This window comes from Drosophila persimilis, unplaced genomic scaffold, assembly GCF_003286085.1.
Source record: "Drosophila persimilis strain 14011-0111.01,24,50 unplaced genomic scaffold, DperRS2 tig00000579-arrow-pilon, whole genome shotgun sequence".
Classification (NCBI taxonomy): Eukaryota; Metazoa; Arthropoda; class Insecta; order Diptera; family Drosophilidae; genus Drosophila; species Drosophila persimilis.
The window spans coordinates 1,464,116-1,492,111 of NW_020825322.1; the positions used below are offsets into that span (position 1 = coordinate 1,464,116).

Here is a 27,996-nt window from a genome sequence, read left to right on the forward strand (position 1 = left end):
TACTCGAACATAACTTCATTTGTGGAGCAAAAAGGAAGGAACACAAGCAAAAGCCATGTGCAAAGAAGGACAGACAGAATATGGAAAATATTCTGTTTCGTGTTTGTGTGTGTGTGAGTGTGTGTGTGGGGGGGGGGGGGGGGGGGGGGGAAAGGTCTATACATACAATTTCTAGGATTTCTATGTTTCTTTTTCACTTTAGGTACATAACAGTTCTTTATATCGAGTTGCGGCTGCTTTCTTTTCGTTTTTCTGTGGCTTCTATTGCATTAGTTTAGAGTTTAGAGGGAAAGATCCCCTTCTAGTTGGGTGCATTCAGTGCATTCTCCACCCCAGATCCATACTGCATTCCCACGGACATGGTAAAGATCCACGCGACGGCCAACAGACTGCTGCCCAGCAGATCGCCCAGCGCCGTCAGATAGGGTATGGCCGAATTGTCCGGATCGATCTTCCACTTCCACATCGCGTGCACAATGATGTGGGCAATGTACAGCAGCAGCGTTACCTGTGGAAACACGGAGTCACAGTTTAGCCACAACACATACGTACATACATTCTGCCCGTTCTGTTTTCGGGGGATTCCTCACCTGAATAAAACTGGCCAACAGATAGGAGACCACAAAAACCCAGGACACCGTCGAGGCGTGCATATTTAGGTAGTCAGCCGTAAAGATAAACAGTATGTTGCCCGGTATGGACATGGCAATGAGTATCCTTGCCGTCTTTGCGTAGGGAACTGCAAGCAGATAACAAATTATTATTATTCGCATTCGGCTGGAATCCTGACCACCGCCGGGCACTCACCTCCTTTGAACAACGCCTTCCAGGGCCACTCCCAGATCTTTGTGTGCGGTGGTATAATGCCAATAATTGAGCTCTGATGCAGCATTGTGGATATCTTGCTGGCCTGCACCGACACCAGATTCCCGCCAATTCCATTGATGATCGGCTGAAAGACCACAAAGCCATCGAATACCTCCACGGCAGCATCCAACACGAGCCCACCCAGTCTGCAAAATACAAATGATAAAATTAGATGTGATTCCATTTCGATTTGGGATTACAAATTTGCAATTGAAGTCTGTGTTCCTGCCAAGTCATGGCGGATAATTACTCGAACATTTGGAATTCTAATTCTGCTTCTAATTCTAATTATAGTATTTTCTGCTTGTGCGATGTTGTGTGTGTGTGTGTATCCCGCAATTGACCTGCTGCCAAATGCGAGTCAGGGACACCCATAACAAGGGGCAAAAATTTCACATGGTCACCATCGTCGACAGATTTATCAGATTTATAAATACACACAATCTACGGCGTGCTAGTAAAGCGTATGCCTGGACATGATTTGGCACAAATGAAGCCTCGATCGACCGATATCTAAATATGGTCAGCAAAACCTGACGATTTCGTATGGCATGGGATTTGTGCTTATCATGGCCTCAATTCTCGGTTCTTGAGACTCTTTGGCACTCGATCAACCTACCCACTTATGCAGAGAGCCGACAGCACTGGCACCCAGCCGCTCTTCAGCACCGGGCGCGTGTACTCGTTCCGCATCACAATCAGCACCCACATGGGCAACAGCACCAGATAGCAGGTGACCACAATGAAAGTGATCCACAGATGGGTCTCTAAACAGAACAGAATGGAATAGTATCAATATGGAATAGAATATAGTGGGATTTGGGGGGAAAGCAGGGGGGCACTCACTTATGTTCTCATACAGCAGAGAGGCAATGAACGAGAGCAGACTTATGGAAACCACATCCCCGATGGAGGCGGCCAGCGGTGTGGCCAGGTTGTCCGGATTCAGTTGGTACTTCTGCGAGAACAGGATCACAGCCACCAAAACGAAATCTGATGAAAACAAATAGATAGTTACTTTGAGGGACTGTTTCTCTAGGCGTTTTTCAATGCACTATGCACTTACCCAACACAAAGCACGACGAGGTGGCCGTGAACATGGCCGAGGCCGTCAGCAGCATCACATTCTCAAAGTAGAACTCTCCGGTCATGGCCGCACCCACACTCACGGCGAACATGGCCACCAGAAAGGAGGCCACGATGGCCTGGACCTGCACCAATGCTATATTCCCCACAATCATTCGCACCACATTCTGCCGGCTCGTCATATTCCCCAGATTCACTTGCGTCGAGAGGCGCGACGCGAGGCACATGTCCAGATTTCCCTTCAGACCCAACAGCGCCGGCACCAGGATAAACAGCTCGCTCACGTTCTTAAAGACATACCATTTCTGAAGAGGAGGAGGGGAGAGAGGAGAGTGGAGAGAAGGGTAGAATGCAAACATTCATATATTATTTATATTGCAATAAATTAAGATATCACAAAGATACATATGGCAATCTTTATGGCTGTGTAAATCTCGCCCGTCTGTCTGTCTGTCTCTAGTCTGGCGATTTCCAAACATTTTCAGTTCTGTTCGGGCATTGGCCGCCTGGAACTGGCTTCGGTGCCAGTTTGGCCCAGAACTTTTACCATCCCAACCCATCCATCAATTAGCAGGCTAATTAAACACTCCACCATCCAAATTTCTTGATATATTCGCAGACAGCGATAAATGATATTCTACCACATAAAAATAGTAGACAATCAGGGCCGGACTTGAGGGCAGAGAGGACTCCAGAATATTAGTTATTACTTACTACATTTATTACGGGCCCCAGGGCCTGCAGACCTACAAATCCGGTCCTGTATGGGTTCAAAGATTGCCTTGTCTTACTTTTATTCTTTGTATTTTCTGAAGAAAACAATTGATGTGATTGAAAAGTTCTTCAATAACTATTTTTCTCAATTTGTCGTGGAAATATTCCCACCCACACATGATAAAACAAAAAAAAGACAAAAACCTACAAGCAAAAGATTGTTATTAGTTATTTATAATTTTCTTTGTGGCTTGGGCTTTGTGTAAATCTTTTTTAATGGCCCCTCAACAAAGCAATTAACATTTTTTTTTTACAATTTACAATTGCCGCAATTTTTGTTTTCGTTTCGCCTTTCGTGTTTCGTGTGTTTTATTTGATTTTTGTGGGGAAGTTCTTATCGCCAGTTACACCACGAGAATTCCCGGGATTTATCGGCTGTTTTTTCGTTTTGTTTTGCTTTGTTTTATCTATCTAGATATATGTATGTATGTATGTATGTGTATCCCTCGATCTGGCGGCTTACCTCGACTTTTCCCAGCACAATGCCAGCCCCGATGGTTCCGATGCCGGCCAGGAAGAACGGTATGGAGACCTGCAGCAGGATCGTTGTCCATTTCTCCTGCTTGATACCCGGCCGGTTGAGTGCCAGCTTCTCCTCGGAACTGCCATTGATGCCAGCGATGCTGGCCGCGTCTGCTGCCACCAGGGGGCCGCCATTGGGGCCGCCTCCACCGCCGCCGCCGCCGCTTCCTGCACCTCCGCCGCCAGCACTCGCCGCACCAGGATCCGGTTCGGAGGATGCTATGGACGTCGTGATGATTGAGCTTAGTGAACCAGTTGTCGAATGTGGTAGGCCCGACAACTTCTCATTGTCGGGATCTGGTTACGAGCATGGTCGGGGTATGGTTTGGGGGGTAGAGAGGGGAAAAAAGAAAGAGGGGAGAGCACGGCAAGATGCAGGGTTAGTACATAAATATTTTTGGGGATATTTTCAGAGGGGTGGGTGTGGGTTGTTGCAAGGGATCAAAGATCGAGTGCGTGTGGTGGGTGGGTGGGTGGGTGGATGGTTGCTGGGTCTCTCACTCATGTCTCATGCACGGACCGTGTGTGCCGTGTGTGCGTGTGTGTGTGTGTGGCATGCATCTAAATTTAGCAGCATTATGCAATTAGCAAGGCAATTAATTAACATCACTATAAATGATATGTGTACATTGTATGTGTGTGTGTGTGTGTGTGTGTGTGTGTGGAATATTCTCTTGTTTGTTGCTGTTTTTCTTTTTTTTTAAATATATTTTTTTTTCTCTCTTCTTCTCCACCAGCTGGTGGTCTCCGAGTCTCTTCTGTGCTGCTGCCTCGGGGCTCGAAACTCGTTTTGAATAGAATCTTTTTGTGTTTTTAGTGTCTGAATCCGAGTGCCCCCGTATATTGTATCCGGAGTTCCATAAACCACAAATCGCTCGGCCATAAACAAATTCGCCAGCCATTCGTCCGAGACAGCGACAATTAAACATTTCAACCAACAAATAAACAATTAAGAAAGCCGCTACGCGATACGCGATACGTGTGGCGGGTTTACCCCCCCGACCACTCGATTACCCATTAATTACCCATTATGAAACTACGAAATAGCCAAGAAAAACTATTGCACGGCAATAACTTGATAAATCAATTGAGGATCTTGCTGACTAACCGAGTTGTTTGGGTTTCCCAGAGATCGGCAACAAAAAAAAAAACAAAACAGCATGCATTGCGTGTGCATAATTCTAGACTTGAGTTTCGCTGATAGGCGCCTGATAGGGGTTTACTCCAAACATACTCATCTTTGCCCATTTTAATCCATAGACAGACAAACGGATGGAAGGGATCTACAAGATTTCCTTTGAGATTTATCTGAGAGCTCTACTACAAAGTACATACATATGTTCCAATTTATCTGTCTTTCTGTCAAATTCTGGAAACTTTAAGCAGCACGGTGACATGTATCATTTAATTTAATTTAATTTATGTGAAATATAGTCCAAGAAGCACATTTCTGATCCTTTCCCAGCACATACGCATACTCGTAAAATACCCAAAAATATTATCAAAATGTGAAGAAATATAATAAGAAAGAGAAGCAACATGCAATGATCTAAAAATTATATTAAAAAAGATTAGTAGTCGTACAAATTGAATACTTTTATGGCTAAAAAAATCGATATGTTTGCAGCAAGTATTACCACAAATTCATTGAAATTTGTGCATAAAAATGTTAAAAAAAAAAAGTCAAAGATAGATAGAGAGAGAATAAACTTAAAATAGAGAGAAAGAGAGGGCAAAAATAAGAAGCAAAAAAACGTAGAGAAAGGAAGAAAAAGGATCCCTTGATCCTGGCTTTTTGTGGTGTGTGTGTGTGTGTGTAGCCAGCCCTCGAAAACTCCAAAAGAAAGAGTCCTACCTATCCGAGACGACGCCGCACTTGAGGTTTGAGAGACTCCCGCTTTAAGGATTTTTTTGTTTGTTTTTTTGGTGGCAGGATGGCAGGGCAGTGGCAGGGGGGGAGGGGGAGAGGGGGATCCACTCACCGTTTCCATTGAAAATGGTAAACAATTTATATTTATCATCCGATGCCACAACATCTAGGGGCGTGGTTGCTGTCAGTGTGGACAATTGTTGTTGGTATATTGGTGGTGTGGCATATGCGGATGGTGGCGTTGTTGTTGTTGTTGTTGTGTTTTTGTTGTTTGTATTATTATTGTTGTTGCTGTAGCTACTATTATTATTATTATTGTTGTTGTTGTTCATATTCATGTTGATTGTGATGGGTGGCGGATCATCATTGATCGCTGCTGCCGCTCCTCCCGTTGCATGATCGAACGTTGCATCGTCCACCGTTTGCGGATTGGCATAGCCGGACAGGCGTCGCACATTGAGCGGCGTCAGTCGGTGTTTCAGCTCATTGGGTGTTGTGTTTGTGGTTGTGGATGGTGTTGTATATGGTGTTGATGTGCCTGTGGATGGTGTGCTGGCTGTGGCTGTGGATGATGGGTGCTCGGTTGTCTGTTCGTTGGGTAGCGACATTTTAGCATTTGTATCGTGTCTCGTGTGTCTTGGGGCGTGTGTCTCGTGTGGCGTGTGTTCTGTCTTGTATTTTCCTTCTGTAGCGTGCAATATTCTGTTTCGGTTTCGGTTTAGTTTGTTTTTTTTTTTTTTTTTTTTTTTTTGACTAAAATTGGCTCGAAAAAACGCACAAAAAAATCATCAACTAACTGTGTGTGGGTGTGTGTGTGTGTGTGTTTGGGTGCTTTAATAAATATAATATAATATATATTTTGTTTATTTTTTAGATATAATATCTATCTATCTATCGGTTTTGCATAATTTTTGTTTTTGGTTTTTTCTGTTTTTTTTTTTTTTTTTGAGCTTTTCGTTTTTATTGTTTTCTATGACTAAACACAAAAAAAAAAAATGGTAGTTGAAATATCACACGATTTGGTTCTGAATAAATAATTTAAATTTATTTATTAAATTTCATTCATTAAACTAGAATTTTTCGGAATGCTGTTGTATATTGCTTTACGTACGCTCTGATTGAAGAGGAATGATTGAGGTTGATTGAAGAACATTTACGAATTGGAATAAAAATTGAAAGAATCCAATGGGAATTTCCGCGGGCGTTTCGGTTTACATTTTCGTGGCTATGGGTTTTGGGTATGCTCTCGTCTCCGTCTCCGTCTCCGTCTCGGTCTCGGTCTCAGTCTCGTCGTGTCCTCGTCTATGATGTGCGTTTGTGTTTGTGTGTGCGTGTGTGTGTGGGGTGGGGGGTAGGGCGATGTGTGCGTGGTTGTGGGGTGGGATGATGTTCTAGGGGGAGAGAGGTTGAGGTAGAAGAACTGAGGCTGTGGCTGTCGCTGAGCTTAGTCACCGGACCGTTGATATGGCTGCAAGGGTTTGAATTCGTGTTACATTTCGGTATTTTGTTAAATGATATTCATAATCTATGGCATATAGATTCTAGAACGGCTAGAATCTGGCTGGAAATCAATGGAAATCATCAATAAAAAAAAAACAACTAGAGAAAGTACACCCTGTCCCTGCGGGATAGACGAAGCTAAACGGGTTCTGGCGTCTCCTAGGCTTATTCATGGTAGAATCCATGAGAATTGGGAAATAAACATATTACATGTCGTGTGCATGATTCAGCATAAGGTTTGCTCGGCAGCTCCCGAATTCCCTAGGCTTATTCATTGGTTCAGCCTTTGGCTTAAGACATCTTTTCGACTCCAGACGCACTAGCGAATGCTTCAAAGTAGAAACAAATTACATGTCGTGTGCATGATTCAGCATAAGGTTAGATCGGCTGCTAAAAGTTTTCCCTTTCATCGAAAGTGGCATCCCCCGCAATAAACTGCCATTGCCATATACGAGGCTTTGCAGTCCCTAACCTGCCCGAACATCTGTGTTGTGTGTTCAACTTCACTTCCGCATAGAGAGCCCTGAAAAGGAGGGTGCCCTGACCCACGGCCAAGTTGCAGCCTGGTTTTTAGCACTTGTTTAGGACCTGTTTTGTGTGTGTCGCTTCTACAAGAGTTGTGTCTTTCTTTTGGGGCGAGCTGAAAACACATTTTAGCTTCAAGGCAGCGGCAGGGGCAGGGCCGGAGGGCAAACCATTGGCAAATTCAGTTTAGGGACTGCAAATCCATTCGAAATGCAATTTCTGGAAAATGGTCTACGGGTGTCACAGTCAGGGCGATAAGTGGAAGACTTTTGTTTATGGACTTTTCGCAACTTTTCCAAAACGATAAGATTTTAATTTGCTGGCACGCTTGATCGCCAGCTCGCCGGATCGCCTGACAACACACAGCACGCGGACACAATAAACTGTCCCTGTCCACTTGGCCGACAATGAAAACGATGATGATTGCCGCTCAATCGGCGGCCAGTCAATTGCGGTGTGGGACCACTCGAAACTCGAGGGCTCGAACGGTTCTTTTTTCTTCTTTGGAAGGCTTATCGGCTTCGCGTGGACGGGCAGCCTTCGAGCACAAATCAAAATCATGTCACTGCAAATCATAACAGCCAGGTCACGCGTCAATGGCGAATATACAAGAACGACAGCTGAGAGACCAGATACTAATTTTATATGCACTTGAAAGTGTGGCCATAAAAACCTATGGGCAGCAGGGCCGTAAATGAAATATATATCAGGGAATTGACACTTTGCCCACGATTATTTATCGATAACAATCGGCTTGCAGTTTCCCTAGCAAATAAAGGAATATTGGAGCCAGAGCAGAGCCCCGAAATGTATTCAACGATAAATAATCGATCTACAACCCATCAAGCGACGATTTATAGGATACGAAACTCCAGCTAGCGAGACGGATCCCTGACTAATCCATTTCCGAAAACAGCGAGTACAAAGAACACCAGAGCGAGCGGCAGTAATAATATAAAAATAGTTTTCCAATAAAACAATGTCTCGAATCTTATCGGCACTTGTTACTCGATTAATGACCCCGATTACTGGTTGATTGGTCGGAAGCAGGCACGGTGCCGCCTTCGAGCAAGGATTTACTTGAGACTTGGCCCAGAGAGAGCTCCGATCCATACAAAACGACGTATCGATCCCAAACTATGGAAGGAGAGGAGCGGAGAGGAGAGAGGGGTAAATGCTATTTGCTATCCGCGTATCAGTATCGCTCAAGATTTCCTGAACGACGTAGAAACAACACTTATTCGAGTGCCCGTAAACAGCAAATTCCAGATAATGGAAAACCCATATAATGGTAGTGAAGATACACATTCCATTTCATTGGCGAATCCAATAGTTGAGCTGACAAACCGTCCGTTGTCCGCCCTTTGTGATTCATTCGGGAGTAATAAGGTGCGAGAGGTGCGAACTGGTCGCGAAGTTTTCAGTCCCAAGAGCTAGGGGTAGGTCATGTGATCGGATCCCATTCGAATAGATAATCCCTTTGGCACACGCTCTGCTCGCATTCCTTGCCACTCACGAGTGCTGCTATCTATCTACCAGGAAGTGTCTTGTAACAAAGAAACGAAACCGAAACCAAAACCGAAGCCGAGTGGCAGGAAAAACGTGACCGCTTGTTGCACAAATCGCAGACCCTGCTGCCCGATAAGGTCTATCCAATCAACTGCACCAGCAGCACCAGCAGGTGATCAGAAATAAGCTAATCAGAGAGAAAAGAAATCTTGTATGCAGCCGTATGTTACGTATACGCAGCGGTTGCCAAGCCGGGGCTCGATTTACAGCCCGGAGGCAGCAGTACCGATTTTCAAGTTCAAAGTCAAACAGAAACAAAAACCTGTGGCTGGGGAGTTGATTGGGCAAGTGCATTTGTTTTTTGGAACTAAATTGAAATTCCCCCCAACCATTCGTATGCGGAACCTATGTGTCTCTCTCTCTCTATCTCGCTCTACCTGTCGGCTCTCTCAATCAGGTTGTAATTGTCGCCATCGGATCCGCTGGGCATATAAATGCACCTTGATTAGTGGATCAGATGCCGCCGTAGACGACGACAAACGACAAACGACAAACGACACAATCGGCAATCGACAAAAGTCAATCTTTACCTTTCTGCCCGCCTTTCAGTCTTACAGTCTTTCAGCTATTTCCGTCTCTGTCTTTTCCAACACACAATTTGTTTATGGTCATCGGGAGGCTTATCGGAAAAGAGGGGCCGCAGCTAATTGATTTGTTTCGGGCATTATTTTATAAGCCTCTTGCCTGCAGCTTCATTCACTTAAATGCCAAAAGTTTCATTTTTTTCGTTGTTGTTGTTTTTTGGTTTGGATTGCGTTTTTCGAGCCACAGCCCCATCGGTATTATTTTTATATTTTTTTTCTGTCTCTCTGCTTTTCAGTTGTCTGTCGTCTGGGCAGACGATTTGTCTGCGAAATTCCAGTTCGGTTCGTTCGTTCCATTCCGTTCCGTTCGGAACGTCGCGCGACGGTATGGAAATTTACAAAATGCCAAGAGCAGGTTTACGGAACCAGTTCGGGGGGGGGGGGGGGGGGGGGCGACACGAGGCGAGGCATGCCATGCACTTTGATGTATGCGGCAGTTGCTATTTTTTTTGGCTAAAATGATCTATGAACTGAACTAGTTCCAGTGAACTAGTTCTGGAGCTAGAGGGTCCTTGAATGTGAACTGATTCTAGAGTCACGCACTTATGGGAAATTTTGTGCCCGCAACGGTATTTACTCGTTAATGAGCTATGAGCGGAACTAGTTCAGGATTGAACTAATCCAAGTTCCAATCCGTTTATTAAATATTTTATTTACAGAAAAGTCCCGACTCCATTTATGTACAAATATGAACTAGTTCCAAAGGAAGTGAAATTAAGAACTTCTTGGGAAAAGAACCAGTAAAAATGTGTGTGAGAGAAAATCTTCGTAGCAAACGAACTGAGTCTCGTGCAGGTTGTAAGAGATGTGCCAGATATTATAATATCTACTCGTGGCATTAATTCCCAAGTATCTATTTTGCCTTGCTGACCTTTCCTGAAATCTTGATCTTGACTGGAAGAAAAGACAGGGGGCGGGCGGCCAGAGGGAAAACAATCTGCTATCAAAACGAAACCATAAACAAAATAATCTGCTGACAATCTTTGGATTTTGATTCGGATTCGCATCGGGAACGATGACGACGACGATGATGGCTGTGCTGTGGTGGGCAAAATCTAAAGTTGATCAATCTATATTCCATCTGATAATAAATCAGTTCTCGGTTGGCATTTAATTACTTTGCTTGAGTCCCTGGACGCGCTCTTCGATTAGATTAGGCACCGGACCCCCCCTCAAAATCGATGGATGATAAAATTAACAAGACCGGCAATGAAATATGTAGTACACGTAAAATTGAGACGAAACGCAAGAATGCGTTGCTTTTTATGTACCCCGCATACAGCATTTTTAAGTATTTAACCCAAGAAAGCCAGGCGGTGGCGGTGGCGGTGGCAGTGGCAGCTGTCCCGAGTTAATTTGGAAAACGTGCGCTAACTGTGCGATGATGCCCCGGCAAGCTAATTCTAATTCTAATTCCTATTTATTGTGATTAAAACAGTCGCTGTTGCCGAGAGTCTGGCGACTCGTGGAGGCCCACAGACCACCACAGATCCATACATACATACATATGTGTGTGTGTATGTATGTGTGTGCGAGTGTTTATTCAGATATTCAGATACACATATGGTGTTTGATTCAACAGTTCCCAGGGTTCATTAGAAGCGTTTTGTGCTCTTTAAACGCCCTTCCTATCTTATTCTCGATGCATTTTTAATAGGACTTTTATTTTGCATTTTTGCATTGTTTCTGGACCTTGACCTTGGTGTACATGTGTGGGAAGGCCACGAATGACAGCCAGAGAATCGAAATGTGGCACGAAGGACAACAGTCCTTTGGCTATTTTCAAAGAATAAGAAATGGGGGCTCCAACGCATCTCACGTGTGACCCACATGGCCGCGTAATATCTGATACAAAAGCAGATACAGATACAGCTACAGATACAGATACAGCTACAGATAGACAGTTATTACACATTCATTTCAGCTATCACAATCGTTCACGTGAACAGCTTTGCAAGGGGTCTACAAAACCAACAAATTGATGTCACATTTCCCATTTCTTTTTCAATTGAAACATAATACCTACCCATACATATTATATATTTTATACGCAAAGATCTTTCTTTGGAATCGGGCCTGTGTTGTTTTTTTTTTTTTGGATTTTAATGCATGACGCAGGTGAAATCGAATTCGGTTCTCAATCAACCGAGAAGAGGGGCAATTATTTATTCAAAAATTGTTTGCTTATGGAGTGGGACTTGGATGATTTGTCCTCCACAGCCCAAAGGTGAAACAAACACAAAAGTGTTTGTTTGGCCAGACAATTTGCAGGCCCAAAAATTAATCACTTTTATTCTGGTTTCAAAATTTGTTACTGTTTCTGTTTCTGTTTCTGATTTTTGTGTATAAATATATATATATTTCTCTCGAATTGAAAACTGGAACTGAGACATGCTAACCGAAAACTGTCTCAAATGTAAATGTCATTCAACTTGGCATCAATCGGTGCACCAAAAAACAACATCTCAATCAAGCCTAAACACCAAAAAGGCAACAGGTGGGTGAATATTCTCGGATACGAAACACTAGCCACACTGGTGGGTGGATGAACTGACTCACTTATGATCTCATTAATGGCATGCAAATCTAGGCAAACGTTTGTCGAAATACCCTAAGTACTCCACGCGTACGAGTTGCATTTGCAATCGGATCGATCGATCGATCGTGGCATTTCTTCAGCCACTGATAAACTCTCCCAAGTTCATTGTAGCTAGGGTTTGTCATCAGACAGATGTTCTTTGCGTTTCACGGGGGGGATCCCTGTACGAGCAAGGCTCATCGGAATCAGAAATAATCTCGAAATAAACATATATCTTCGGAATCCTGAATGTCTCAAACTATTTAAATTGAATTCTTGTTTTACTTCTAATAATATTTTAGGTTTTAATTTAAGTTAAGACTTTCTTTTTGCCACTCTCGATCCAATTTAGAGATCAGCCAAGAGTCTGGGAAAACCACTTTTGGGGCATAAATTCTTCCGCCACCGACTACCGTGATAAAGGTTTCAGCCTTGTGTGACCCATAGATGATGGCTGGCCTTGGCAACAGTTACCCGGTGACTAGAGACTCTAGCCGCTGGCCGTCTTATCCCTCGCTGAAAGTCGGTGAATGGCAAGTCTACGAGCGAAACCCATTAACGACACGCAGCAGTTGGTCTCTCCGCCCCCCGCCCCCCGCCCAGGCCCCCCTTCCAGCTCGATCACATCTAGTATGTATCTTTATATAATGGGGGAGGAAAATTGCAAACGATTCAGCACCTCTTTGGGGCAGGCAAACATGCATTTCAGCCGCATGCGCAACACTTTCAAGGGACCCTATCGGTGGGGGGTGGAGTGGGGACACATAAAAGACACAGAAAACACAGGCATAGACAAAACCAAACTTAAAAAAATGCAATTTGGCCGTGAAAACGAAATACCAGCAAACATAAATTAATTATTATTATTATTAATAATATTTGTTTCTTTTGTTTTGTTTTTGTTTTTGTCTTGGGGCCGGCCCTTTGTTGTTTCTGTTTCTGTTGCTGTTGCTGGTGTTTTCTTTTCGGGGGCCCCGGGCAACAACTATAAATATTGTATTTTTCTTTGTTTTTTGTTGTATTATTATTAACTATGAATAAATTAAGAGCGTTTTCTGGGCTCCCAATTCACATCGGTTCGCTGCCGTTCGATTTGTTTCGCATTTTTTTTCACTGTCCGTCCGTTAAGGTTGCATTATATATTTATTTGCTTGTGCATAATTGAGGGTTTCTACATACATACATATACACGTTGTGTATGTGTGTGTGTTTTTAAGTGATTTATATTTTAAGGCTCCCCATTAATGAACAAGAAAATTGTTTTAGACTTGATTTATGACTTGAATTCGTTTTGATAATGGAATATCTGTGTGAAAATGTGTTGAGAGAGGTCTTCGGTTCACCCACCGATTCAGCTTTATCGACTAAAATATTACGAGCTCTTCGAGGAAGATTCCTGAAGATTTACATTTAGAATAGAATTCTAGGACAAGGGCATACAAAAACCTTAAAGAGAGTAGGAATACAGTTCTAAAAAGACCCGTCCCTAAAAACATAAAGAAAGACCTTGAAAACTTTAAAGAACAAAGCGAATCCTGTCTTGGGAGATATCTTTTAAGAGGATATGAAAACCCACATAAAAAAGAAGAAATCCAAGCAAAGGCCTGAGGAGAGTGTGAGGGGGGCGGTGGGGGAAAGAAGAGTAGGTAGTCAATACATATGTATTGCCAAAAACCAAAACTTGTTAACCGCCATGGAGAGAGAGAGAGAGAGAGAGAGATGGAGAGAGAAAAGACACAAAACTAGAAATATGAGGCTAGGAAACAGATATTCTGCCCACTTTCAATGGTCATAATTGCAAATCGATCCAATCCAACGATTGGCAGACAGACTGGTAGAATTAGTTAGGTATTCTATATTTAATATGTGTCTAGATTCCATTGATTTCCGCGTTTTAGCCTTTCTCTTCTTACTTCTGTGCTTACTTCATCAACTATTCGGATTGTTTGGATTCACTGGATAGGGTTTCCTTTTCCCTGGTTTGGGTTTGGGTTTGGGTTTTCTTTTAACTTTTCAGGTAACTTTTGTACAGGACGCGCGCGCGCAAATCGAGACTTTTGACGCGATATTTTGACTATAACTTAGTTATATTACAATAATTTGTTTGATTTATCACCAACAACAACCATTAAAAAAAAAAAAACACAATTTTTTTCATTCGAAATGCAAAAGGGTTTCGGGGCCCTAAAAGGTGTCTGTTTCTTGCTGCACTTTTTGTTTCAGGAGTGTTGGAGAAGGAGTGTTGTTCTCCGCGAAAAGTTCTTGCTTGGGGCTTGGGTTTTTGGGTATTTTTTTCGGATTTTTCTCTATATAAGCTTTGTCCGTGTGCGGCGAACGTAGTAGTCTGCACCGCCGGGATATCGCACACTGAATGTCCAAAGACGGCAAACACTTGTTATTATAACGCGTCAAAGCGTTTCCATTTAGCGTCGGCAACGCCAGTGCCAGCGGCAGAGGCAGAGACGGCAGAGACAGCCTCGGGGCTCCGACAGGTAAGGCAGCAGCAGCGACGGACTCGTCGTCGTAAGCTTCGATATCGATGCCTCGGATGCCTCCGACGACCGATGATGATGTCGGCGACGATGCTCTGACGCCCGAATCTGGCCCGAATCAATAAGCCATTTGATAAGCGACCTGCTCTCAGCCGCGAGCAGAGCAGGTGAGCATTTTGACGCGCTCTCCGACTTGTTATCAGGCGCCGACAGAGGCAGCGGCAGAGCCAGAAATGAATGAAATCACAAAAACAACTAAGGCAAAGCGGGCAGCAGATTACAAGCGCCAGCGTCACTGTTGGCGTTACGTTGACCGTTAAACTGAGCAGAGGCTCACGGCAGAAGATATCACAACAAAGAGAGAAGGAAAGAGAGAGAGTGAGCGAGTCCAAAGGGGAAATGCAACAACAAGACACACGAACATCAGAGTAGATCAAGAAACAGCTGCTGCAGAGCCTCTCTACATTGACCGTTAGAAACAAGGTGTATTCATGATAGGTGAGGCATTCGATAAACTTTTCTGGAATATATACTAAAACGGATGGACATTTTTGGAAATTTACAAATATATAAAATATTAATATAACAAAAATAGTTCCTCTATCAAAAATGCAAGTATGTATAATGCATCTGTAGGTTCAGTTATGTGTATAGCCCTACAGTGTATAAATATAGAAATAAACAAATATGAGCATATACCTATTTAAATATTAGATAGAGTCCTTCTGATAGGATCCCATAAACTGCACACTCTGAAGTATGTATGCACATATGTATGTAACATAGAACATATGTAAATCCCTACATAGAGCACTAATGGTGATGCGTGCAATACTCTGTATACAATACAGCACTTTGGATACTTCGCTGTTCGCTCAAGTCTTAGCAAAAATGGTCACTCCATTCCCTACCTTTCCATAAATGCAACTTGGAGAAGATAAGGAACCAGAGCCGCTGCAGCAAATCTACCCACGTGGATCAGGCACAGACGCAAGAGAGACACAAACCAAAAGAGAGAATCGAGGGAACAGCAACAGATGGCCCTTAGCTTCCGGCAGAAGAGAGCCGCAAAAAGCAGAAGAGAAATCAGCGCAGCAGCTTGACTGCTGCCTGCCGCTGTGCTTTGAAAAGCGACCGAAGATTGCACGACATACGACCGAAGACCGAGAGCTGAGCAACTTCGGTCCGTCCGTTCTTCGTGTGCGCGGGGCTCGTGCGAATGGACAATCAGTTTTCGACAGTTAGGTGGCTCATTAACCGTTCATTAATTGCCCGCCCCGTATGAGTGATGTCGCCGCGTGATCGTTAGAATTGCATGCGATTCGGCTACGAGCCGTACGATGTTAACTCTTTTTGGTGGACAGCTGCCCCAAATATTTCCCCATCCATAAATCTTACATTTTACTCGAATGCGCTTTCCTCGTACCAGGAACGATCTGCTCAGTGGGGGAATAATGAACGTACTGGGGGCACGATCGGGTTATTCGGTAAAGCGCCGTAACGACACGAGTTATGGCTACTACCCACACTTTTTCCACACAAACATTTCGGATAATCTTCCGTAACACTCCCCGGGGATGTACAGAACGAAAGGTTTAGATTTTTTCCAGATTTCCGGAGCTCGTACACATATGATAAGATTTACGATTTTCGTTTAGTAAACTTTTCCATCAGTGACAGTTAGCCTGATGTGTCGATGAAAATAAATATATAATTATCTCTAAATAGAAGCCTAATCACTGAGCACAGCTGTAGTGTAATCTTATTTGTCCATTTTGTCCTTTAATTGTTAGTTTTAATGATCCTAAAGATACGCTAGAAACTATTCAATATTCTCCAGATCTTCTCCCAAAGATTTCTACAAATTTAGCAAATATCCAGTTGGGTAATGGAGTTTGCCCAAGTCCAATTTCTATTTTTATAAATGTTTATTTTTTGTATATATTTTCGATTCCCAATCGTGACAACCATTGACCCGTGGGACCCGGGAGTAATCCACCTGCGGAGAGTCCAACACGAACATGGAAAGTATTTTAAACTTTGGCTCGAATATGACGCACACTCGCGATGCTCTATGCTCTGAGCCACCTCTTCGGGGAGTGGTGGGCATGGCATCCAACGTCAGTTTTGGGGGGGGCCTTTGTATGCGAATACGCCACAGCCAACAATTGTGCTTGCCCGTTCCGTGAGTGTGTGTGTGTGGGACTAGCCAACGTTTGTACTTGATTTTATTTGGTTTTGGCTTTTTTTTTTTTTGTGGAACCGCACAGAAACAGAAACTGGTTTCCCACACCCGGATGAAATGTGCGTCCAAAACCCAGGCGAGAGAGTCCACACACAAAAAATAAAAAACAAAATTTAAAAAGAAGAAATATTCATCAAACATCTGGGCACCCGCGGGGGCTTTAATTAAGATTTTCAGCTCCCCTCGTTTCGAATTGAGAATTGAATTTTTTATTTTGACGGGCTTCAGGATGTTGTGAAGCGCCCAAAGATACGTAGTAGATGTCTCAATGGATTAATGAATGGAGCACAGCCAACGCTCTTGATTATAAGCCCAAATATAAACAAGGTGTAAGATGATGAATATCAGAAATAGAAAAACGACGGCGAATCCCAGTGTTTATTTGCTCTGGTTGGGATTGATTTTATTGTGGGGTTGGGGAAACAATTACCACGTTAATTGGTCAACGATTTTCAGCGGTTCGAGACGCACAAGCGAGTGCTGTAAAAGAGAATGCCCGAGAATTGCAAAAACAAGATTTATTGCGTGTGCATGATGCGCTCGCTGTAAGGGTTTTTGACTTATTCTCAGATCTTCTTGTACATCCCTGTATCGAAAAGAAATGTATAGATTATAGGAGGGATACCCCTTACATTCCGGGCCAATCATTGCATGGCTAGGCCCTTCAACGGTTCTGGTTACATAATGACCTACGACAACTATAAAAATGAAATACTTTGAAAGTCCAATAAAAACCTGTCACGATTTAAGCAGCAGTGATTTACGATACACACAGTACGTGCATCTCATGAATGAAATGGAATCGAATGGATAGAATACATTAAAGTTCTACTTCAAATTACAAAAAACTTGGCAAACTTTTTCCTTTCACTTGATATTTTTGCAAAGACCCGTAGTCGGAGTGTAAATCCCATTATGGAACATAGTCTTGGGGGGGTTTTGGATAAACCAGACGGCGGCATTGGATTCCCTTCTGTTTCAGATGCAATAAAACAAAAGAATGAAATGGTTCAAAAAGTCCCACCACGGGGAGTTCCAGAAAACTGTCAGAGCAGAGCAGAGTCTTTCTCTCAAGTACAGTTGCTTCCTCGGGGGCTTGGGCTTGGGAACAGGGAAGTATTCTGAGTACATATCGATCGCGGCAGAACAAATAGCCAGAGACAATAAAAGCCACAACGGAATAAAATAAATACAAAATGAAATGACAAAAGATACATTTACCGCTTATCGCAGATACAACGGTTTATTGTTGTCTGCTGTGGAGGTGGGTGTGGGGGGTGGGGGGATCAGTGGCGTTGCGACTGGGTGCAGGTATATCGTTGGTGTCGTTGGAGGGGGGGGGTCTTTTTTTTTGAGTAAATTACTGAAATGAAATTGGTTTTACTGTATCAAATGACAATTGAGGAACTGCTTGAAATAAAGGGAGGGAGGGGGCCGAACTGGAGGCGGATCGGGCGTTCGTTCAATCAAATTGCTGGCGGGATAGATACCCGGTAATTGGGATCAACTGTCGCGCTTGTTGATCGCCAACGATTGGGTTGTTTCATCAATCGCTTCGACTAAATTGGTGGACGCTTCCCACCTGCTCCTCTAGCTCCTCCTCTGCCACATGCCACCCGCCCAACAGCCCAACAGCCCCACTTGCCCCCTTTCCAGCCACCATCAGCCATGCAAAATATATTGCGACAGAGAGAATTTGAACTTGAACTTGATTCTGTTTCTGTTTTTTGTTTTTTGTTTTGTGCACGCGATTGAAACAAAAATTAGCAGCTGGAAAATTGCAACATGAATTATTACGCCAATGAGTGTCCCAGGTTTTCCCTACGCCCCTGCCCGGACCGGCCCTTCCATCCCATCCCTCCCCTTCAATTATACATGAGTAATGAGGTTTAATTGGATTTTTAGGTATATTTATTGCAACACTTCGCTCAACACACTCTATTGACAGCTGGCATGGGGAAAAATATGCATGTATGTACATGAAAACCACTCGAATGTTGGTATACCCTTCCAAGGAAAGTTCATAGCAGCTGAGAACCATATAACCATATATGTCGTAGTGGTTCCATTTTGGAAATGTGTTTAGTTTTTCCAGAAGAACGATCGTAGAGTCATTCGATTGGTATTTCATGGAAGAACATCCCTGCTTCAATGGCAAAATGTGTCCGTTCGTTTATGGGAAATTTGTGCATTCACTTGATGAATTTGTCCTAATGGTTCCGAGGTATTATTTCAGATCCTAATTGTGGATGCAGATCAATAACAAAAGCTATTTGAGAGATCGGAGGTAGCTTATTTCATCAAAATTAAGGCACCCTCCAGGGAATACCGAATACATCAATGGTGGGGCTGTGTGTGTGTGGGTGTTCCAGCAATCTTATCTTAGCACAAGATGTGCATATTAATTGCATATTTTGCCCCATGAACGATTACGTTATTATTGCCGTTTCTCCCACCCCCACTCCCCCCCAAAAAAGAGAAGAGAAATAACAACTGAAATTATCAGAATAAAACGTGTATATCTCAGTTGGGAGATACAAAGATACATAGATAGATTCGTGTGCAAGCACAGAGAAGCAGGGAATTGTTTGACGGCAACGAATGCGTCATCGCATCGCACGGTGAAGACCCATTAATGGGGGAATACGAGCATTCAATATTCCCCCAAATACGGCCGATGTCTGGAATATCCGTGGATGTGACAAAAGAGCACCGGCTTCAGGACAACACATTGGGGAAGTATTTCATTTGATTGCGGGGAACTTTTTCTTCCCAGAGATTCGCTTGGGCTCTTTTTTTTTTGTTTCGGGTGTCAATTTATTGAAAATTCTGCCAGCAGATTGTTTATTTATTGATGACACAAAATCAGATATCAGATATCGGCATGGAATTGACAATTTAATCGACTTGTGGTCGACTTACAGTCTCCGTACAAGAGCAAAACCTACTTTGACTCTGGTACAGACATACCCGCATATCTCTTATAGATAATGCCATCAGTATCAATTCTCTAGGGACGCTTTACCAAGAATCCGGTGCTATGGCCCCACATGACCACGGTGGCTCTAGGTCCAACAAATGAATCATATATTTTTATTTCTGATTGTTTTGGACCCAAGTGGGCACTGGAAATGGAAAGGGCACTAGCCACTGGCCACCAGCGAGATAATGGTTATCGGATCTCACACATAAGTACCATTTCATTGACGCAAAATTTGGAATCGAAATCAGAAAGTCAGAAGCCTCCTGTGGCTCCTTTTTCTGTTTTTTTTTTCTGTCCCACTTGAGATACACTCATTCGCTGTTGGAAAACGACACTGAGGATACTCTTTTGCCACATCTTTCTATATAGAAAGAGTCCCAAAACTGTGTTGCTTATGGGCAATTTGTGCAGCGAATCAAGTGGATTATTTGGTATTTGATTTGATTTTCCTCCTGCTTAAATTTGTATTGTATTATTCTTATATTTTTCTTAGTTTTATAGCCTTTTTAAACCTTTTATTAGAAGGATTAATATAGGCATAATTTTGTTAAATTATTTCCTTTCGGTTCCTCGCCATTCGACATCTTTGTGATAGCAAATCAACTTCTTTTCGAGTGTACAAACTACGTCAAATGGTTAACCGGATCGAGGGATCGCCTCATCCAGTTCTAGTTCTCGTCGCGTTTCCTATGCCCCCAATCTGATTCAATTGCGATCGCGATTTCATTTTCAATTCCTTTTCCCCATTATCAGTTGTCACGTAGCTGGCAGACACAAACTTGATCTTGATGTGAAGTACCAAAAACCGAGAGCTGATCGAGTGGTCGCTGGTCACTTGTTCGATCGCTCGGATTGGGGCATGGCCAAAACCTTGAGTCGTGTCTACTATTTACACCGATTTAGTGAACCACAAGAGGGTATCTTATCGCAGGTTCCTTTGTCAAAATTCTTTCATTTCATTAGGAATTTTTGTGTAGTGGAAAAAAATTGTATCCCAGTGAACCCGGAATCCTCGAATCACCAGCCACCGGCCACAAGTCCCGAATCCGAATGAGAACCATCAGGAATCAACGCAGCACAGAACCCAGACCGTTCGAATGCGATTCCCATCACGTCGAGTGCATTTCGGGGGCTGCCATTCAGTTGATATTTTTATTATTTGTGCACTTTATCATCATGTTTTAATCATCACTCAACTGTCGACGGTTTCTTGTGGTTTCGATTTGGGCCTTTGAAGAGTCGACAGCCAACGACACGCGTCATTTGCCCTGATTAGTATGTAAGGGGCAGGCCCAATGGCAGATACAGATACAGATACGCATTTCATTTGTGGGGGCTGTGGGGTTTCGTTTATGTAATATTATTTTGTTTGGCATTTGGATGTGCGTTTGGGTGTTTCGGTATTTGAGTGTTTTGCCTTGCCCCTGACCTTGGCTGCCCCAAACAATTGGCGGACGTGTCGATTAACAAGTTAGCGCCACTGTCTTTTATTAGTTCACTTCATTATCATTATCATTACATTACACTATCACACACTCCCCTTCCGCATGAGCATTACAGGCGCAACCGTCAAGTGCTGCTCGTTGATGGTTTGATCGGAACTTTTCATTGGAATTACACACTCGTGCCGTTCGTCACTCTTTCCGCCCAACGATTGAGGGATGGGCGGCTCTGGTATCAGTGAGAATTTCCCCAAAAGATACGAGATGAAGAGCCTCGGGAAGTTCCCAAAAGGTTTTTCTTTAATTAAAGTATGACTAAAAGGGTTTTTTTAGTTTTTAGGGAGTTTACGGGAATTTTTCACCGGTTTGAAGAACATCAATTTTAGATAATAAATATGACTGTTTCTTATGGCATATCCCATTCAATGGAGCTTTAAGATGGGGAAAGATCTTTAAAGGGACCAAATTAGAAAGGGTACATATATCATTTTTTTGAGGCCTTTCGATTTGATTGCTGTACAGAAAAAAAGATAAAGAACTTTGTTCCACCCATCATTACTTATCATTATGAAAGCTCTTCCTCTCCCGACATTTTCCATTAATTTATTATACTATATAGTTTTAGAGATTTATTGGCAGAGGTGAAAGCTCTCAAGATATACGATAGATGATAATATAATAGAATGTAACTAATGATTCCGCAGATTCCATATCTATAAAGAACTGGCCCATAATTTATACAAAACCAGAGACCAGATTAATCTACTATTAAACATTATTCTACACTTTTGGGAATATAAAATAGACCATTCCTGCTACCAATTGTAGGACCATGATTAATTAATTCCCATTTCCGCTTCTGTGGGGTGGCATGTCATAAATTCAATTATAGTCCTAATAGATTTTCAAAATTCTCTCCTTTTCTTTGTTGTATTATTTTATGGGTTGAGATAGTGGTATTGGCATCTGATAATGATCGTGGAGTGATTCCATTAATTGAGTAAGGCAATCCGCGAGGAAGAGTTTATATATTGTTTACCACATAATCTTTATTTTTCATGTTGACCGAATGAAAAATTGCAACCAAAAACAAAACTGACTCATGGACGGGAGGACAATCTACGACAGAAGTTTCGAGCCATACGATGTGACGATATTATCTGGGAATATTTCTTATCGGGGCCTTTTAATACGAATATTATAGGGAAACCTACACCAACAGCCGAGAATAACAAACAATTCAAACGAATTCCGTTTCAGCAAAGACGGTGCCTAATTATTTTACAATCCGCTCTGAGCTGTAGTACGACATTAGCTGATGATGAAGATTTTTGATGAATTCGGGGTCTGTCATTCGGTCGCTGATAACTCGATTCCACGGAGAGACGATAGAATCCTACGACCAGCCAAGGAAACAATGAAAACGGGATCATAAATAAGATAAAGCCACCAAATGGCAGTGTCAACAATTTTGGATGGCGATGCAATGGTTTGATTAGCGTAGGAACTCTCGAGCCAGACACTCCATATTACTGACAATCAAATCGGTTGAGTGAACGATTAGCTGTCGTCGTGGACTATAAACCTTTTCCAAGATATTGGGACATATTCGAAATAAATTTAATGATGGTTTCTAGGTGGAAAACATGTGGGGTGTTCATAGAATAATCAAACTAAAGCTGTATGAGCACTGAAGGGGTTGCTTTTTGGGAACCCCAGAAGCACAATCGAAAATTTCGAAAACGAGGCGCCCATTAATGCTCAATTTGAGACTGGGACGGAGGCTTGGTTCCACGAAAGCAAGAACAAAATACATGTAGTGTGCATGATTTTATTTTTTGGTATACATTTTCCATATTTGGAATATTGGTGAAAAGAAGCAAATATTGTTGATTCGCAGAACAGAAAATTGTGGTCTCTGAATTATTACTCATTTCATTTTTTCGGACAGTGCAATAGATCCAATCACCGAAAAACAACTTATAAAATACTTGGTAAAGAGTAAAACAGCTGTTTTTTATTTCCATACACGCGTGAGCGTGGAACATCACTTTTCATTCGCGTAGCCAGACCTTTTGGCTAGCATTTAAGCGACCGAATCAAAATTCTCGACTCGAGTATGGGGATTAAAATTTCAAGAACACTTTAGGAGGAAAGTAGTCGCATCAGCAGTTGTATCTAGCGAAACGTACTCTAACTGGTCGATCCGTTCGTGTCGTTGAGTCATTCGATTAGGGGTATTAACATTCCAATTACCAGCAATTATTTAAGAAAACATTACTTTCACACATTTATATTTTATTTGTTCCCCGCAGTTCTGTGATCACTGGTGCCTCTCTTTCTCCCTGTCTCTCTCCGTCTCGTTTTTGTAATCAAAGTAAGGAATACAAAGTAGAGAACAAACATACCTGCCCCATCGCTGCTCTCGTCATCGCAGGTGTTTATGAGGCGGGCATAGCCGCAATAGTGTCTGCCATGACCCCGTCCTGTACCGCCCAGCAGACCATCCATGACAAAAAAAAAATGTTAGGGGGTTTCCAACGTGGACCCAAGAATTTATTATTTTATTTTTCTTCAATTTTTTTTCGCTATGTCCCTTGCTCCGATTCTGAATAACGACTGAAGTTGCGGCTGGGTTGGGCGACAGTTTCTTTTTGGTACCAGATACCAGAATACCAGACACTATTTGATCGAGCGCTATTTACACAAATGTGTTTCGTAGGCACTACAAATAGTGGGCGATCTACGGATATTATTTCACATTTACTGCCTATTCCAGGTTAGTCCCTTTGGAAATCCGGCAGATCAGCGGCATCATTAATCGGTGTTTTGGCATTTTCGTTTAATGGGATCAAAATTAATTACTCAATTTACGGGACTATCTTAATTTCCAGGGCACAAATGACGTCGTCTGTCATCTCTAGCGTAAGATGAGGTGTTAATACCAATATTTGCATTACTCTTTACCACAATCCCCTTGCTGACTGACGTCATAACAAGCAGCAGCAACAGCCAAAGCCAGAGTCAGGGCAGCCTCCGAATTCCAGTTAGAAAGCTCACCCTCAAAGCCCACCCAATTGGGTACGCGTGTAAGCCCTTGAGCTTCTAGAGAGGGAGCACTTAATAAGACTGTATGTAAAGCTCCGGGAAGTTCTTCTGGAAGTCGTCCCGTGTAGTCATCAGATGTTGCTATAACGCATGAATACCTACAAACTTTTTTAAAACGGTTGGTTTTTATGTTCAACTGATAATTCCAACGGCAGCTATCGTATCTTGTCGGAACCTTAGATAAATATAATCTCCCCAAGAAGAGCGATAGAAAATGATCCCCATACATGTCGCTGTACTCTCCGTGTAACAGGTATGCCCATCCGCAGGTGCCGACCGCTTGACCGTTATGCGGCGTTGCCTTGCATGGCTGCAATGAAGGGCTAGGGGTGGGGGTAATCGACTGATTATTGAGGCTAGGTGAATACCCGACAATGGCAATGAAAATACATTTAAATTGCAGTTAAATGTTACTAGGTTAAGTCATTCAATTAAAGAACGATATTTTACCAACGATGGATTTTGCCATTCACACAATTGGCAAATCGGTTTCTACTTTCCTACAATACTTACTTTTCGCAATATCTTGAAATATAACCATTGAAATAAGATACCATAGTATATGGTTTTAGAACCCATTTTCTCCCAAAAAAAAACGATAGGTTTAATGCCAATCGTGTAAAGGGTGTAACTTATGCGATGGATAATGCAGGACTGTGCGGGACTGTCACCTTGTGGGTGATTTTTTGTCCATCTCTAAGCTATCGATTAAACGATTATCAAGTGGCAGCAGTTCAACCCTGACAAACAGCTGAGCATAGCGGCGGAACCGTTAACAACAACAACAAAATAGCCTGGCAGGCGGCAATGGCAATGAAAGTGCAATGGCAGTTGTTTACACAAAATAAACAAATGCAGCAGCAGCAGCAACAACAACAACAACTATGTGGGTTAAGCAGTGCAGTGCATGCACTGCTTGCACTTTGCCGCTGGCCTTAAACTTTGATTTTCATGGTCACACATTCAAGCCAAGCATAAAAAAAGAGACAAGACAACAACAAAGCATAATGTAATTGGTATTGAGAAAAATAAACAAAATTAATAATTAACATTAAATTAATTGCCGCACAACTCGAGTGGAGTCGAGTGGATTGCAGTGTTGGTACTTTTTAATGGCGCATGTAAAGTGCATGCGAAATGCATTTCACGGTTTTCTTATAAATAGCGTGCAGCAAATTATGGGAACAGCAATAAAAGATGTCACACAGCGACAAACACACACACACACACACACACAGGCAACTTAAATAAATCAAAAAGAATACAAAAAATCGAAGAGATGTTCCTGGTTATATCTTCAAAAACAGAACAGCGACTGGATTTGCATAAATCAGACAGACAGCCGGACGGTATGCGGATTAAAATGGTTGGGGCCCCCACCATTGGTGGTTAGTGTTAATGGATTCAAATTGGATTAGTAAGCCCCAAATCCCTGCCTTAGTTTATATTTAAATACTAAAATTAGCAACCAAAGAACAAAATGCCAGGAGAGAGAAGAGAGATTAGGTGGGAGGTGTTGGGGTAAAGTTACGTGGCAAGGTGCTGGGGGGTAGGGGGGTGTGGATGGTAACACGTAATATGTAGAGTGGGGATAGTGTGACAAAAATAGCTTACGTATAGGCCTGCGGCGCAATCTGGACTCATTATTCTTGCCGCCACTGTTCGGAGGGCTGTCAATCGGCTTCATGTTGCCACGGTCCCAATACTACGACAACAACAACAAGTGGGTGTGGGGGCGTGGCGTAGGTGGGCGTTTTGTATAATGTATTCGATTTGTATGTGAAAAGAAAAGAACCAAAAGAAAGATACATATGTACATAAGGTAAATGTCGAGGCAAACAAAAAGTAAGAACAAATTTCAAATCAAATCAAAGCACTACAAATACACTCGTGGCAGCACTGCCAATTCTTTTGGTCGCACAATTTTCTGACACGCCACTGTATTAACGGATTCCGAATGTCTACGGTCGCGGTCAGAAAAGTAGACCCAGTACAGTAAGTGCTTCCAACTGAACACCATTCACTGTAACCTTCTCTTGTGAAAGATTCTCAAAAGAATACACCAAATATTTAAAGTTCTTAAATCTGGATAATGTACTGGCCCGCCACTGTAGGCCACTTCAAAAGATAACAGTGCAAAATAACCGGTTCGACAGCGCCGCCACGCAACTCGCACGCACACACACACATTCACAATTAACATTTGGCAAAAAAAAAAGAGTTATTTTTCCCGTCTTCCACCCCCTTTACGATTGTTCTTTGCCTTTGCCTTTCGATGTTTTTATGTTTTACCTTTCTCTCCCTCGGCAGAAACGCGAATGATCGAAGGCAACTGACAAACCGAGAGCGAGAGATCTTTGTTGCTGACTGACCGGCAAACAAAACAATCGCAACAGCAGCAACAACGTGTGAACCAAAAGAGCAGAGCAGAAGGAAATTGTTATCAAATAAGCGCGACGCTGGCGTTAAGTCGCGCCTGAAAGACATGTCGGGGTAGGGAGAAGACGAAGAGAGGGTACTTGTCAGAGTTGCGCTATACTCCGATAAGATAACTTTTTTGAAGGATAGTTTTAATCGTTGTATAAGAGAAACCGCAATTCCCGACCGATATTGATAAGGAGATGCCAATTCAGTCATTCGATTTAATCATTCTGCTTATAGAAAATATGTACATATGTATGTATGCATGTGTGTAGTTTCATAACACAAGCCCAGGGGTTCCTTGGTGGCCATGACATTGACCACGAAACCTTGATAAAGATGAAGATGAAAGAAATACTCAAAAACATACGCACATTATATACATGTATGCATATGAATGTATTTACATACATACATATGTAAGTGGGTGGAAACTCCAGAAATGGAAAAGGAACAGAAGAGTTCGATTGAAAAAAATAGAGAGGGGGGAATGCCCTGATGGCCTGAAGAGAGAGAGAGAGAGAGAGAGAGGGACCATGTTTTGCATGCGTTCAATAAACTTAGATAAACAGTTAATCGATTCACCAAAGCACTCACTCCGGGGGAAAGACAACACGTGCTTTGTCTCTCCTATTGATTTTTACCCCACCAGCGTCAGCTCCCAGCCAAAGGGAGCAGGAGCACGATATGTACGAGTAGATGGGGAAATAACTGCACAATTCCATTGTTTGAATTTCATAATCAAACGTAACTTTTCTCCCGCAGGGATCAGATGGTTTTCTTTGATTTTCCGTGACGTACGGCGCACACACGTGTTGTAGTCGGTTATGAGGGATTTTATTTTGCATTCTGATGACTGTTTCGTCTTTTGTTTGTTACATTTGTGGTTATGTTTTGACGAAATGCAGGGGGAGAAAAACAGCAAGGTATTGCCGCTGGTGGGGAATGGTGTGGGTGGGCGTACACAGATGAATGATGAAACACCGAGAGAAGTCGAAACAAACGGAACAAAAACAGAAGTAGGAGTGACACACACTTACAAGATAACCAAAACGAAGTAGTCAACATTTAACAATTGAAAAAAAAAACAAAAACAACACACACTCACATCTTTTCCAGACAACTTTAGTCGCGGTAACAGCGCGAACTTGAAGTTTACTCCTGGCTTCATTGACTTGCAATTTCAAACTGAGGCCAGCGGGGCAACAACAACCAAAGAAAAGCGCAGACAACAACGGCTATGCGGCGACGGCATTTTCCACCCCATTCTGCAGCAGACGCGGCACAGGCAACAACAAAAACCACAGGAGGCGGCTCTTCTTGTTCTCCCCTCCCAGCATGCACAGCAGCCTGGCGCTTTCGGTGATGGCCTAGCACACATGTTCCGGTATCGATAGACTCCGCACACATCGATAGTAAATATTTTGGTT

General features: G+C 42.7%; 1 protein-coding gene across 4 annotated transcripts; it reads right to left on the reverse strand.

Moving 5' to 3' along the window:
• Window positions 1-145: 145 nt before the first annotated feature.
• Window positions 146-27,939, reverse strand: LOC6598182 (solute carrier family 41 member 1). 4 transcript variants are annotated; one of them, XM_026990350.1, is made up of 9 exons: window positions 27,675-27,939; window positions 25,760-25,850; window positions 3,191-3,468; window positions 1,934-2,258; window positions 1,714-1,860; window positions 1,487-1,634; window positions 808-1,013; window positions 591-739; window positions 146-508 (listed from the first exon to the last, which is right to left on the reverse strand). In XM_026990350.1, the coding sequence occupies exons 1-9, from the start codon at window positions 27,735-27,737 to the stop codon at window positions 302-304; spliced, it is 1,614 nt and encodes a 537-aa protein (XP_026846151.1). In that variant the 5' UTR covers window positions 27,738-27,939; the 3' UTR covers window positions 146-301. The 4 variants fall into 4 exon arrangements, with proteins under 4 accessions (XP_026846151.1, XP_026846149.1, XP_026846153.1 ...); XM_026990348.1 differs by having other exon boundaries at window positions 3,191-3,546; XM_026990352.1 differs by lacking the exons at window positions 25,760-25,850; window positions 27,675-27,939 and adding an exon at window positions 5,232-5,868.
• Window positions 27,940-27,996: the final 57 nt, after the last annotated feature.